At 37.2% G+C, this 16,388-nt stretch overlaps 1 protein-coding gene across 1 annotated transcript; it reads left to right on the plus strand.

The window, feature by feature from the left end:
- The first annotated feature begins 10,069 nt into the window (after positions 1-10,069).
- LOC107402806 (uncharacterized) lies at positions 10,070-15,848 on the plus strand. Its single transcript, XM_016008146.3, has 3 exons — positions 10,070-10,078; positions 13,515-13,641; positions 15,022-15,848. The coding sequence occupies exons 1-3, from the start codon at positions 10,070-10,072 to the stop codon at positions 15,615-15,617; spliced, it is 732 nt and encodes a 243-aa protein (XP_015863632.1). The 3' UTR covers positions 15,618-15,848.
- The last annotated feature ends 540 nt before the right edge of the window (positions 15,849-16,388 follow it).

Consider the following 16,388-nt stretch of genomic DNA (forward strand, 5'->3'; position numbering starts at 1 on the left):
TCAGGAAGAGCAGGTTGGCTGAGCTGTCAAATCTGCTGGAAATTGGATGGACTGTGAGCCAGACTGGTTCTGTTGATCCATCTGGTGATCTGGATAGTGGCCCTTGGCCTCTGAGCCTTCCTGAGTGTGTATTCCCTAGGAACAGGGAGGCTCTTCAGGCCTGGCCATGGGAGCTATGGTGCTTATAATATCACTGTCCTGTGTACACACAGGCATTGCTTTTGGTGTGCAATAGGAAGACAGATTGGAAAACTGAAGATCTGGTTTCTAGAAGTTCTGACCGTTGCATTCCCCATTCAGTTTTGTGTGACAACTTCCACAAATAGTTTAGAAACTGGTAGAAAGGAGGTAATGGGGATCATCCTTCAAAAATACTTGATTCAAAATGCTTTTAACTTTCCTCTACCACCAGCCACAATGGCATGATTTAGGGAAATTCAATTACAGGAGACAAAAGAAATTTCTGAACTACAGAGGTTCCTTGGGTGTGCATGGTGTTGGGTGGGTAGATAGGGTACGTTCTACATCTTGTGCCATAATCAGTGTGGCAGGAAGCAGATATTAAATTATTCTTCATAACAGTTTTGTGTGTGGGCATCAGTCAGATTGGGTTTGCCTGAAACAAGGGAGACTTACGGGATGCAGTGCCATAGCCAACCATTCTGATCACCTCCATTTCCAGAAAGAGCTCTAGAGCATGAAGCCTCTGGTGGTTTTTAGCAGCACTCTTACCCTGCAAGGAAAAGTCATGAAACACAACAGAATCTACTAACAAGAGTTTTATTAAGACAAGGAGAAAAGGGTAGACGTGATCAGGCCTGCTGAAAGGATACTTGTGTGAAGGGGGCGGAGGAACATGGAGTCTGTCTTTCAAAGGCCAAGTTGCACCTGAGCACACAGGCCCACATGGCTATTCCACACATGCACATAGATCATGTGGTTGTGCTACGTGATTTACACAACCACAAAGCCAACAGGATCATGGGTCATGAAGGATGTATGACCTAGAAATGACTAAGTGTCCTGCCAGGCATGCACAACCATGAGGATGTGGTTAAAAAAATGTAGTTAAGTATTCATTAAAAGACCTAAGGAAACTCAGCCAGGAAAAATGTGAACTTGACCATTGTCACCTATGATTGTATAGCTATAGAAGTTAAATAAATACAGAATCACAAGATTTCTTACAAAGATTGACTTCAGTAGTACAGAGACATTGGGTAATTAAAAAAAAAAACCTACAGAATTAAATCAGCCTATATACTTTAAGGATGTGCTGACTTCAGAATGGAAACCAGGTATGTGTTATATTGGGGATGAGGTTTTGCTTTTGTTTCTACAGGAGAAGATAAGCTGTGGGTACCATCAAAATTGATAAAGGTTCAATTTGAACAAGAGAGACCTGTTAATTAGAGGAGGTGATTGTTCATCAACCAGCATGAACATCCAATTTAAACTAACTTATACCAGTAACACATGCCTTTTCATTTAATCAGATAATACCTTGCCAAAAAGGAACATCATCAAAATTAGTCTTGGGGAAAGGTTTTTATTTTTGTTTTTTAGAAGAATGAAGGTTAAGGAATCTGAAGAACACAGGACAAATGAGACAACTGAAGAAAAGGGACAAATCATCTATCCCAGGAAACAGAGTGAAATGGCGTATGGGTATATCGTCTGAAAAATTTTATAAGTCTTCCTAAATGTTTGTTTCTGTTCTTCTCTAAAGAAATTTAACACTATTGGTCTTCTTGTAGTCCCAGTTCAATTAAAATTTAAAGGTGACTTTGGAGTTGGAGAATGGCTCTCTCCTTCTTTAAACTCAAGCATGTTGTTAAAAGGAAAATGCAAACTCCCTGTATCATGCCAGAATAAAAGAGCCATCTTCTGCTATGGGACAGGAGAAAAACCAAATTAATTAAGGGACTATTCTATTACTAATCTCAACTCTTTGATTCTATTCTGATTCTTTAAACTTTTCTTAAAGTATGAATTTTATATCAAAATTTACAAGATTAATATATATATATATATACATTTTAAACTTTGTTAAGACATGAATGGTCATATAGAGTACTAACTAATTCTAGAAAGAAAAAAGGCTTCAATTAGCTGCATATATATGTCTTTGTGTTCGAGTCTCTTACTAGTTTTCTGCAGGAAATCACGGCCAGGCCTAACATAAACTGAAGTCTCCAAGAAGAAGATGGGGCCCCACAACAACAACAATTCCACGTGGACAATAATAATATCACTAAGCTGACAAACATCACCTACAGATCAGCTTTGAACTACAAAGTGCTCAGAGCAATTTTGAGAGGGCTAGCTGAGATGATCCAGTCTCAAAGACTACTTGAATAAGGACTTGAGATAAACCCTGAACTTTGGCATTATACACAGACTGGATAACGAAGGATATAGATACCTTTCCTAGAATTTGACAATTAACCTAAAGTTTTTCTTTCAGGATAAAGATAACTTCGCCCATACCCAGCAGGAAGCAATTTTAAGAATACGACGCCCACATTCCCAAAGAGGTGGTATGGGGCGGGTGGTTTTTTAGTCTTTTTAATGGGTTTTGGGTCTGGGATAATTTTCATTGTTTAGGGGGGTTGGTTACAAGTTATTGTCAAGGGTTAGGAAAAGGGCTAAGCAAAGGAGATTAGATTTAAGGTTCTTGTTTAAAAAAGAAAAGAAAAGAAAAAGACAATTATTAGTTTTAAATACTTTACATTGGATTGGATTGTTTTATATACAAATTATATATATTGAAATTGATATTGTTAAAATGCTATATGTATATTTATAATTGTATTTATACCATTCATCTAACAATGTAATGCAATTTTCTGATCCTTGAATGTTATTATTACCAACTATTAGAATATAAAGAAATGAAAGTTAGTAGTTAAACATTATAATAAAACTTGTAGTCACATTAGGTATATTTTCAAGATTGAGCAGATATATTTTAGATAGACAGGTCATCTTCAAACCCTTCAGAGATCTACAGAATATGGCATTTAAAATGTTTTAATAAGTTAGAAAATTTTTCTTTTTGTTATGACTATGAGACATGTCAGCTCTTGGCAGTACCAATCTATTTCAGAAAAAATATGGGCATTGAAGAAACTGCATATGGAGTTAACTTTCATTGTGGCAAAAGTTAGCCACTGGACAACAAAGTATCCTCCAATCAACTGCTGACAAACAGGACAGGCAGGACATGAAACTACCGATTCTTGCCAAAACAAGTGTGGTTATGGCTATATCAAAAGGCATCTTCTGAGGCCAGGACAATATGGCACCATCCCTGAAGTGACCTTTGCAATCCGGAAAAGGTACAGTGCCCTTTTCTTCGAAGGCAGCTGAACAGGCAGTGAGCAGATGGCTTCTGATGTGCAATGGAACAGCAGCTGAAACAGTTATTCTTGAAGAGTAACTAAGCTCATGCCTCTCAATAGTAGACTGGCATTTAATAGAGGGATGTGAAGAAGAACGGGATGCTGAGATGAAGCCACATATACACAGCCAAGAAGAATGGACAGCTGAATTAAAAAAAAATCAACAATTTCCAGAATTTAAAATCCTGAATCATGACAGGACACTAGTGGAATTCAGGTGTTTCTGGTACATGGACTGCTCTCACCCAATGTGAGGTTGAACTGTTGACCTTGTGTACATCCTACTTCACAAATGAGTCTGTCAGATATGCTAAGCCTATAGGCTGAAGATGATGCCCCAACACTGCAGAGAAACCTCAGGTGACTATCCAGGCACCTGGCTGTTTCTGTCAACTGAACAAATTTTTTGGAAGTTGCTTGCATGAACTTCCTGTTTTTATTTTTGTTAGGTAATATTATTTCCTTCTTGGGTCTCTGAGGGAGTTTAAGGTTAGTTAGTTATAGTTGAAGACTAGTTAGGATAGAAAGTGAATTAGGTACATTTTGGACTTACCAAAATAGGATAGATAATGGAATTATTTTCTCTAAATTTGTCAAATACAAATGGACTAGACATTGTTTAGGTATTTATTACTTTATATATTGTATATAGTTATTGTACTTTTGTATATAGTTTTTCTTATGTTAGTTATAGCCTTTTTCCTTTTTATTAAAATAGAAAAGGGGAAATATGGTGATATTTTATTTGTACTGAAATGTGATTTTATTTGTATGCTAATAAATAAAGTTGCCTGGGGGGTCAGAGCTAATAGTAAGCCATAGCGGAGCTGGACATTCATGGTGCATGCCTTTAATCCCAGCACTTGGTAGGCAGAGCTATGTAGATCTCTGGGTGTTCAAGGACACAGCCAGCATTGGAGACACAAGCCTTTAATGTCAATACCAACCATAGAAGACCTGGAGGTCTGTACAGACAGGCAGTGATGAAGCAGTCATATGGTTGGGTTTACAACCAATGAGAAGGCAGAACAGAAAGTCTATATAAAGACAAAAACACAGGACGTAGGTCTCTTGGCTGAAGAGGCTAGCTAGCTGCAGCAGACGGGTAAGGCTCTTAGCTCTGATCTCTTGGCTTTCTTCGCATTGGTTCTGTGTTTCTTATTTAATAAGATGGCTGTTTACATCTACAATAATGTATAAAACATAGAAAGTACTGCAATATAGTTTAGTGACACAGAATACAGTGTTATGTTCACATAAAAGATATCCTGCTAAGTATGATTTAATTGAGAAAACAAAAAGTGAAAATAAAAATGCACTAGAATTTAACAATTAATCTGAATGTGACCTCAGACTCTGTAGTAGCATACAAAATAAACTTTTATGGCTGTTGGTTGGGATTTTCCACAGATATCAACTAAAATTAGTTAAAAGCATGTTACATTGCTGTAGTTGATGTAAATTGTACATTTTTAGTGTACGTGTTCTGATGCATTTAGACATATTACCTACCTCCAAGTGACTCCATTACTACAAACAAAACAGTAAGCCTCATTCTCTAGACATTTTCTTTCTATCCATGTGTTTATGTGTGTCTACAGTGTACAGAATTCTCATAAAATGACAGAATTGGTATGGATCCCAGCAATCTTCTCAGTATATTTTCCATATGCTTGAAATTAGTATTATGAAGTATCAGAATTCTCATGCTCATGGCAGTTATATTCATGGTGGCCTAAAGATGAAAATAACCTAAATGTTCACGTGTTGAGGACAAGATGGGTATCTCAGGAAGCCATTGTGATAAATGAATGAAGACAATAGCAGTGGTTAAAGGACTATACACTTATGAAGGACTCTCACAGTCAGTGTTGTATTGGTCATGGGACAGCATGTAATTATAGCTTAGGCAGTGTCAGTGCACTTCTTTTTCCCTTCTGATTTTAATCTCTAATGCATTCTCACTTGTCTGATGGATGTGAGAGCATCTGTCATCTTGTCTACACTGCAGGTAGCAATAGAGAATGAAGGGCAAAAAGAGCCCAGAATCTAGATGAAGCAGTCATCTTCAAAGGGTTTTACACAATTATCCACCATGATCAAGCAGGCTTCATCCCAGGGATGCAAGGGTGGTTCAGCATACAAAAGTCTGTCAATGTAATACACCATATAAACAAACTGAAAGAAAAAAAAAACCACATGATCATTTCACTAGATGCTGAAAAGGCCTTTGACAAGATTCAACACCCCTTCATGATAAAGGTCTTGGATAAATCAGGAATACAGGGAACATACCTAAACATAATAAAGGCAATTTACAGCAAGCTTACAGCCAACATCAAAGTAAATGGAGAGAAACTCAAAGTGATTCCACTAAAATCAGGAACAAGACAAGGCTGTCCACTCTCCCCATACTTATTCAATATAGTACTTGAAGTTCTAGCCAGAGCAATAAGACAACACAAGGAGATCAAGGAGATACAAATTGGAAAGGAAGAAGCCAAGTTTTTACTATTTGCAGATGACATGATAGTATACATAAGTGACCCCAAAAATTTGGCCAAGGAACTCATACAGCTTATAAACACCTTCAGCAATGTAGCAGGATATAAGATTAATTCAAAAAAATCAGTAGTCCTCCTATATACAAATGACAAATGAGCTGAGATACATCATCCTTTACAATAGCCACAAATAATATAAAATACCTTTGGGAGGCTGAGGGGCCCCCAGCTGGATCAGGCCCTCTGTATAGGTGAGACAGTTGATTGGCTTTATCTGTTTGGGAGGCATCTAGGCAGTGGGACTGGGTCCTGTGCTCATTGCATGAGTTGGTTGTTTGAATCCTGGGGCTTATGCAGGGACGCTTGGCTCAGTCTAGGAGGAGAGGACTGGACCTGCCTGGACTGAGTCTACCAGGTTGATCGCAGTCCTTGGGGGAGGCTTTGCCCTGGAGGAGGTGGGAATGGGGGGTGGGCTTGGGGGAAGGGGAGGGGGAGAACAAGGGAATCTGTGGCTGACATGTAGAACTGAATGGTATTGTTAAATAAAATAAAAAAACCTTTGGGTAACTCTAACTAAACAAGCGAAGGACCTGTATGACAAGAACGTTAAGTCCCTGAAGAAAGAAATTGAAGATATCAGAAAGTGGAAAGATCTCCCATGCTCATGGATAGGTAGGATTAACATAGTAAAAATGGCAATCTTACTAAAAACAATCTATAGATTCAATACAATCCCCATCAAAATCCCAACACAATTCTTCACAGACCTGAAAAGAACAATACTCAACTTCATATGGAAAAACAAAAAACCCAGGATAGCTAAAAGAAACCTGTACAATAAAACAACCTCTGGGGTTGGAGATTTAGCTCAGTGGTAGAGCACTTGCCTAGCAAGTGCAAGGTCCTGGGTTCGATCCTCAGCCCAGAAAAAAGGAAAGAAACAACCTCTGGAGGCATCACAATCCCTGACTTCAAGCTCTACTATAGAGCTATAGTAATAAAAGCAGCTTGGTACTGGTATAAAAAACAACATGTATATCTATGGAACTGAACTGAAGACCCCAACATTAATCTGCACATCTATGAACATATGATTTTTGACAAAGAAGCCAAAACTGTACAGTGGAAAAAAGAAAGCATCTTCAACAAATTGTACTGGCATAACTGGATGTCAACATGTAGAAGATTGCAAATAGATCAATATCTGTCACCATGCACAAAACTTAAGTCCAAGTGGATCAAAGACCTCAACATAGATCCAGTTACTCTGAACCTGCTAGAAGAGAAAGTAGGAAGAAGTCTTGAACGCATTTGCACTGGAGATCATTTCCTAAATATAACACCAGTAGCACAGACACTGAGAGAAACAATTAATAAATGGGACCTCTTGAAACTGAGAAGCTTTTGTAGAACAAAGGACATGGTCAATAAAACAAAACGATAGCCTACAGAGTGGAAAAAGATCTTCACCAACCCCATATCTTACAGAGGGCTGATATCCAGAATATATAAAGAACTCAAGAAATTAGACATCAAAATGCCCAATAGTCCAATTAAAAAATGGGCTATAGATCTCAACAGAGAATTCTCAACAGAAGAAGCTCAAATGGCTGAAAGACATTTAAGGAATTGATCAACACCCTTAATCATCAGGGAAATTACAAATCAAAATGACTCTGAGATACCATCTTACACCCGTCAGAATGGTTAAGATAAAAAACATTGAAGACACTTTATGTTGGAGAGGATGTAGAGTAAGAGGAACACTCCTCCACTGCTGGTGGGAATGCAAGCTTGTACAGCCACTTTGGAAATCGATATGGTGCTTTCTTAGAAAATTGGGAATCAACCTCCCTCAAGACCCAGCTATTCCACTCTTGGGCATATACCCAAGGAATGCTCAATCTTCCCACAAGGGCACATGCTCAACTATGTTCATATCAACATTGTTTGTAATAGCCAGAACCTGGAAACAACCTATATGCCAGTCAAGTGAAGAATGGGTTAAGAAAATGTACATATATACAAACACTCAGCAGAGAAAAACAATGACATCATGAAATTTTCAGGCAAATGGATAGAACTAGAAAATATCCTGAGTGAGGTAAACCCAGACTCAGAAGGACAAACATGGTATGTACTCACTCATAAGTGGATACTAGACATAAAGTAAAGGACAATCAGACTGCAAGCCACAGATCCAGGGAGGCTACCTAGTAGGGAGGACTCTAGGATGACTGTGGCTTATAATAAGTTTTGGTTTTGCCCAGTCATTGGGCATGCTTTAGAGAAACATTTCACTATTAGGATAAGAATCTGTACTGTACCAAGCTGATGAAAAAAAATGCTGGCTGTACTTTCAGGAGGGGAGGCTAAAATCTTTTTAGATTATGGATTAGCCTAAAGAAAAATGTCTGCTGTAAATCAAACAGTGAAGGGGAAGATAAATAGGAATCTCACTTACACAACTTAAGTAAAACATAGCTCTCTGAACAGATGAAGATAGATTTCTTCTGTATCCCAGAATCTAATCAACATTTATATGTATAATTCAGCTATTATTTGGCTTAAAAGGGCTTATTGGGAAATGTTATCATTTTTACTATTTTCTACAGAGAAAATATTTTTCCAGTTTCAAATAACCCTAGACTTTTGAATTATAACCTGTTTTTATGTTCAAGCTATCTGTGTATTATTTGCCTGCAGTTGTACATAAAATGTTTTTACATTAAAAAAAGGAAAAATACTATAGAATTGTATTACATGAAATATATAGAACATACAAATTCATAGAGACAAGAAGATTAGACGTTATCTCAAGATGGAGAAGAAAGGAATATAGAGCAGTGATTCCTAAGTATAGATTCTCTGTTTTGTGTAATGGAAAAGCCCCACAAATGGACAGTATTATCAAGACATAATATCATTAATGTAATAAATCATATCATAAATATAGTTATTGAATGAATACTGTGAATGTAATCAGTGAATACCATAAATGTAATTAATGTCATGAGTGTAATTAATGAATATCATGGGTGTAATTAATATCTTGAATGTAATTCATGCCACTGAATTGTGAACTTAAAATGATTACAATTGCAAATATTGTGTTCATTTAAAAAAAATAAGGTGGAATGTCATCACCATACATTATATGTGTGTATGAAATTGAAGACAGTGATGTTCTAAAATAGAAAGTGGTGATTGTGTCATAGGCTTATGATGATGCTGGACTAAAGTCTATCAAACTGTGCAAACAGGCAAATTATATGCTATGTGAATTATTTGTTAATAAAGATTTTATGAAATATTTTTTAAAAAGCCATATTCTTCACCAAAATACCACAAGAATGATTTCTAGGCAACATACTAACATTCTTCTCTGAAACCTCTTGATCCACCCAACAGTGGTTCAAATCACACTCAGTACCACTATCTTCCATGCTCCTACTAGCATGGCCCATTAAGCAGCACTTAAAACATTCCACTGCTTTCCTAACCTAAAGTACCAAAGTCCAAATTTCTCCAAACAAAAACATGGTCAAGCCTATCAAAACAGTATCCTAGTCCCTGGTACCAATTGATCTTAGTTGCAGTTTTTATTGCTGTGTCAAAACACCATGACCACAAAGCATGTTGGGGAGGCAAGGCTTTATTTGGTTTACACTTTCAAATCATAGTCCATCATTGGGGAAAATTAGGACAGTAATTCAAGCAAGCCAGTAAGCAGCTACCCCCAGGGTCTCAGCTTCAGCTCCAAACTTGCTTTTTGGTCATGGTGTTTCGGCACAGCAATAGAAACCCTAGACACAAGGAGATCCATGCATGCCCCCTATAGCCATCCTTGTTACTTAGCCTCTCTAGGTCTGTAGATTTTACTATGATTATTGTTTACTTAACAGCTAGTAGCCATTAATAAGTGAGTACATATCATGTTTGTCTATGTGGTTCTGGGTTGCCTTACTCAGGATAATAAAGAACTTATAAAACTAGACATCAACAAACCAAATAAATAAAAAAAAATGGAGTAGTGATCTAAACAGAGAATTCTCAACAGAGGAATCTGAAATGGCTGATAAACAAAGAAATGTTCAACATCCTTAGCCATCAAGGAAATTGAAATCAAAACTACTCTGATATTTCATCACACCTGTCAGAATGGCTAAGGTTAGTAGCACATGAGAAAGCTCACACTGGCAAGAATGTGGAACAAGTGGAAGGAACACTCTTCCATTGCTGGTGGGAGTACAAATTTGTACAGCCACTGTGAAAATCAATATGGCAGTTCTTCAGATAATTGGGAATTCATATTCTCAGGACTTAACTATACCACTCTTGGGGATATACTCAAAAGATGCTCCTCCATTTTACCACAAGGAGACTTGCTCAACTCTGTTCATAGCAGCTTTATTCATAATATCCAGAAACTGCTATGTCTGTAAGTGATTGTGTTGATTGATGATGGATGTGGGGGGAGGCTCTTCCACTCATGGTAGCAATATCCCTAAGCAAGTGGGCCTGTGCTGGATAAGAGAGTTAGTTGAGCATGAGACAGTGACCAAGGAAGAGAGAAAGCCAGGGAACAATGTTTGTCCATGGTTTTTGCTTTCAGTTGCTAGCTTGAGTTGCTGTCCTAAACTTAAAAAATGACAGACTTTGATCTGACAAAATTAGCCAAATAAACCCATTCATTACTAGAGATGCTTTTGGTTAGAGAATTTAATCACAGCAACAGAATAGCAAGTTAGAACAACAACAACAACAAAACCATAACACACACACACACACACACACACACACACACACACACACACCCCAAAAGTGGTTTTTGTTGCTAGGCAAAAACCTGGGAAATGTTGTCTTTTGAAGGAGTGTGGAAGATATCAGGACTTTAGATCACAAAAGGCATAGAAAGCTTTACATAGAGCTTAACTGGCTCTTCTTGTAGAACCTGGAAGATGGGAATGTTGAAAGTAATGCAGACAGTACAGTAGAGGTCAATGTCATAGGGTTTTCAGTTGGGAAGAGACTCTGAAAAATTAAGCTAGAGGTCATTTGTGTAATATTTTTGCCCAAAATCTTTCTTATTCTTTCCATGCCATGAGAAATTGAGTAAGACAGAATTAAAAGGTACTGGGTTGATTTCTTAGATGGAATATTTACTTTGTTGGATGGTTATAACCGATGACTCATTCAGTTCTACAGTGAAATAAAAGCAACATGTTGGACAGAATTAAATTAAAATATAGTTTTAGATAGCAGTTAGGTGCTAAAACAGAGGCAGGAACTTTCAAGGAGATCATCCTGATTGAAGAGCAGAAGCCTAGCAAGGTACCTTAAGTGTAAGACTTGATCTTCTTAAGCCTTCAGTTAATGTAAGGACTAGGCAAAGTGATTCCTAGTCTCAGGAAGCAACTTCATACAAAACCTGTTGCAACTGTGGTCCAAGCTTGGCATGGTCCATCCCAATTAAGAAGCCAAACTTGGCAGGATCACCCATGTTGTGCTGGTTCTGGAAACAAGGACTAAAAATTTCAAGTCATGGTTCTTAGTCTGTGGTTTCAGTTCACCACTGTTGCAGGCATCTATGTTTGGCAGACTCAGAGATCCAGTATGAGATTTCATTGAATGAAGCTGTGAGGATGAAACCTGGATTGCATTTTGAGACCACAAGATGTTGAGATATCTAAGCTATGATAGATCTTCAATGGAGAGCTGCATATAGGGATTGCAAGTAGCTAAAGAGAGAGATGTATGAGAAGCTGCAGGGAAAATGAGCCACCCAAGCTCTTTGAAACTGAAGCCCCATGTGTCTGAGACAGAGCTACAGGATTTGGTATTTGTCCTGCTGGGTTGCATCTTGCCTTGGTCCAATCTTCTCTCACCATGTCCCCATTCCTCTCCTTTGGAATGGGAATGGGCATTCTGTGCCACTGTATGTTGGAAAGAGGTAACTTGTTTTCTGATTTTACAAGATGTGACAGTCATGAGATTGCCTGAGTCTCAGAAGAGACTTTGGATATTTGAACAGTTTAGGGGCTGTTGCAGACTATAGCAATCATTAAAGTTAGAATAAATACATTTTATTCATGGAATGAGCATGAGCCTATAGTGACCTGAGTCATTGAATGAAAAGCTCCCAGATAGGATGATTTGAACACTTGTTTCTTCTTTGTGGCTTTCCTTGGGGTTCTTGTAGAACCTTTAGTAGGAGGAGCCTTTCTGTTTGAAATTCCTCATTGGGAATGGGATTTGCATATCTATAGCCTGAACCCATTTTCTGTTCCTTGTGTCCTGCTGTCATGCCTTCAACACTATTATAGATGGTTTTTGAAGATAAGGTTTCTATGTGAAGTCCTGGCTGTCCTGAAAGTAGCTCTGTAGACCAGGCTAGCCTCAACCCAAAGATCCAAATGATTCTGTCTCCGAATGCTTGAATTAAAGCTGGGCCAACATGCCTGTGGGTTTTTTGTTTTTTGTATTATTGGCTAATGGACCTGGAACGTAGGTTTATGTCCATATCAAGCATATGCTGTTGTGCTGAGCTTCACCTACATCTTGAATTTTCAAAATTGGCAGAGGGTATCATTCTCTTTCCCAGGATGGCAATTAATGTTTTCTGAAACTTCTGAGTCATTGGATTATAGGTTTGTTACATTCTTCTTACCTACTATGTTTATTTTGAATCCTTTTAAATGGATATAAGTCTTTTGCCTATATGCAGGGATATGCACCACATATGTGCCTGTCCCTCACAGTAGTCATAAGATGGCCTCAGTATCCCTGAACTTGGAGTAAATGGATAGTTGTGAACTCCCATGTAAGTACTGACAATTGAGCCCACCTATCTGCAAAACAAGCAATAGCTCTTAAATGTGGAGCCATCTCTCCAGTCCTTTGTTGTTTATTTATGATCAACATTTACATTGCTAATGTTTTTATCTGTCTATTTATAACTATAACACATTCCTTTTAGTAAAGATCTTATTAATGTTACAGTTTAAACTGTGGCACTTCAGGTTCCTGCAAGATCAATACAGAATTGGATTGAGTGAATAACTCTATAGGAACTTTAGTAAAAACTTCTGATTTCTTTCTACCTTTTTAGTTTGTTTGATTTTTTGTGAGGGAGATGTGATCTTATTAATATGTAACTCTGGACATCCTGAAACTCATTAGGTAGGCCAAAGTGGCATTTGATGCAATTGAATCCACCTGCCTCTGCCTCCTGAGTGCTGGCATCATTAAAAGCATGAGCCAATATCCTCAGCTTGCCCATCTTTTTGTAGTTAGCAATTATTCATTCAACTTCTCTGATATGTAGTCAGTACAATTCATCTGCTTGCTTGTCTCTATGTCTGTTAATTGGCATTTCTCTTTCAAAGCTATATCCTATTCAAAGGGTATAGAAATGACAGGTGAACCTCTTATTCAGTTTACTTCTAAAGTGACTTGGTGATTACATTAGAAATTCTGTGTCATGGAATAAGTGTGGGAAGCACCAGAACTATGAGGCTTTGACAATTATATTGTCAAAGAAGTATACATTTACAGTGTTATCACTATCCTGCTTTCTTTTGTACACATGTATGGGGAATTTTAGAATGCAGTAACCTACAATAATGTGCATGTTGACTTCACTCAGGAAGAGTGGATGTTGTTGGATCTTTCCCAGAAAAGCCTCTACAAAGACGTATTGCTGGAGACCTATAGGAACCTCACTGCTATAGGTAAGACTATGGATTTTCCTTCATGTTTCAAAATAAGGGGACAATGTTTCTTGTTTATTGATACACTTGTGTAATTTTGTTTGAGCAAGAGGAAGAATGAGGTGAAAAATGAGCCAAATTTCTAGGGTTCTCTAAAGATAGTAAGTTAAATTTTGCATAATTTCCAATAATATATCATACATTTTCTGGTACTATATTTCAGGGTACAGGTGGGAAGATCATAACATTGAAGAACATTCTAGAAGACATGGAAGGTAATTTTCACATGCAAGCTGATACAAATGTGCCTCTGAAGAAATTTTAATATGTCCTGAAAATTTTAAAGAAAAGCGGCAGTGTAAATAGCACAGTTTAAAGTGTAATGATGATCATTAAACTCTCACAAAACCATATACATCAACATTAGGTAGCTAATCTATATTTCCAAGGCATTCCTCTAAGAAAGAAAGCAAAGAAATACTTCCTTAACTGATATCACCATTTGAATCATAGCTCCAGGAGAGCTATGCTGTAGAACTGCCCGTCCATTTAGTTTCATCTCAGTCAGACATTGCAAAGGATATATACATTGAATAGGTGATAAGCATATGTCCAAAACCTTCTAATAAGCAAATAATCCACAGCAAAGCTAGTGTTACTCATATACTTGTTGTGATTTTACTCAGTTCATTGAGATGGGCAGATTATGAGTCAAAAAAGGTTGTTGTGAAGAAACCTTAATCCCTATACTACATGTCTATAAGGAATAGAAAGTCAAACTGTGTGAATGCAATGTGGAAACCATTTACTTGTTACTCTTCCTTTGATAGGTATAGCATATTTCAATATGTATACAAGCCATGAGAGCACAGGGATGTGGAAAGAACAACATAACTTTCTTTCCCAGAACAACTAGATGATATCTGAGTAAACTTGTTGAACATGAAACAAATTTACAATTAATTAGTTTTCCAACTTCCTTGGGAATACATTAGTAAACTCATAGTGCAGAAAGGCTCTATGAGTACTGGAATGTATAAATACTTCTGTTTGTCCTGGTCCACCTTGCAAATGTAGTATGACTCACACTGTATGAACATTTATGAATGCAGTAAGTATGGTAAAGCTCTGAGTTCTTTCAGTTCTATTCAAGTTGTGGAAAATCTCATATAGAAAAAGATGCTATAAATGTGAGCTATGTAATAAAGGCTCTTACCATCACAGGTATCTTCAAAGATGGAAAACAACCTTTAATGAAAAGTAATACCATGAGTATAAATCTTAACATCTTATTACTTTTTACAATTAGACCAAATTGTAAAAATTAACTCATACAGATATAAAGATTCATCAGTGTGATGAACGTGGTAAGGCTTTAATATGTGCCACTTATTTTTGTAGGTATGAAAGAAGTCATTCAGAAGAGAAACCCTCTGAGTATATTCAATGTGTTAAAGCCTTCGTATATTGCAGTCCTCTTCAGAGGCATGAAAGAATTCATACTGGAGAGAAACTCCATGAAGGTATTCAGTATGGTGAAGCTTCTGGATGCCACAGTATGCTCCAAATACATAAATGAACACATACTGGAGAGAAACCCTATGAATGCAATCATTGTGGTAAATCCTTTATACAACACTGTAATCTCCAAAATCATAAAAGAACACATACTGGAGAGAAACCCTAAGAATGCAATCATTGTGGTAATGCTTTTGCAAGTCATGGTCAGCTTCAAATTCATAAAAGAACACATACTGGAGAGAAACCTTATGAATGTATTCAATGTGGGAAAGCCTTTTCACTACATAGTAATCTCCAAAAACATAAAAGAACACATACTGGAGAGAAACGCTACAAATGTAATCAGTGTGATAAAGCCTTTGCATATATCCGTAGTCTTCGAGTTCATGAGAAAAAGTCATACTGTAGAGAAATTCTATAAATGTAGTCAGTGTGTTACCATTTTGCATTTTATGATAGTCTTTATACAAGAGTAAAACTTTCAGTGTATAATTGATCTAATGAATTGGTCTCTGGCATATCACAATAGTCTTTGATGGCCTGAAAAAAAAACTAATACAGGAGAGAATTTGACTATGAAGGATTTGGAAAGATATTTAGCCAATTACATGTAGTTACACAAGATTCTGGAGAAAAAAAATCTGACAAGTGTCAACAATCTGTTTAAGAATTATAATGTCCCTCTTTATTTTGTTTTCATGTGCAAAACTCATGGACAAAAGCCCTATGAATTTAAATCATAAGGTAACCCTTTTAAATTTTATACTTCTTCAATTTTGTGAAATAATTCATGCAGGTCTTAAATTTTATGGATATGAGTTAGTGTCTTTTCTGTTGCTGTGGTAAAATATGATGTCTAAGTCAACTTATGAAAGAGTTTAATTTGGCCCTTTGGTTGCAGAGGGATATAGAATCACCATGAAAATGGCATGGCAACAAATATCAGACATGGCAGCTAAAGCAGGAAGCTAAGAATTCACTTCCTGAGCCTGTAATATGAAGCAGAGAGGAGGACCTGGAAGTGGTGTGGATGTAACTCTCAGGCCCACCCCAGTGGCATATTTTTTTTTCCAGCAGGGCAGCATTTTTTAAATCTTCCCAAATGATACTACCTATTGAGTAGGGCTGATTTCTCTGACTTCAAGCATTCTTGCTTGCTCTCTGTTAAATGAACAGAGATTTCCTGATGAAGAAAATCTTTGTAAGTAAGCCTTTGAATGCCTCAACACTTGTATTACAGGAATGAA

Source organism: Peromyscus maniculatus, chromosome 17 (genome assembly GCF_049852395.1).
Source record: "Peromyscus maniculatus bairdii isolate BWxNUB_F1_BW_parent chromosome 17, HU_Pman_BW_mat_3.1, whole genome shotgun sequence".
In the NCBI taxonomy this organism is placed as follows: Eukaryota; Metazoa; Chordata; class Mammalia; order Rodentia; family Cricetidae; genus Peromyscus; species Peromyscus maniculatus.

Bases quoted from the DNA above. Each gene is read 5' to 3' on its own strand.
- LOC107402806 (XM_016008146.3), top strand. The intron at 13,642-15,021 runs GTAAGACTATGG...TTATTTTTGTAG, and splicing joins TAGGAACCTCACTGCTATAG to GTATGAAAGAAGTCATTCAG.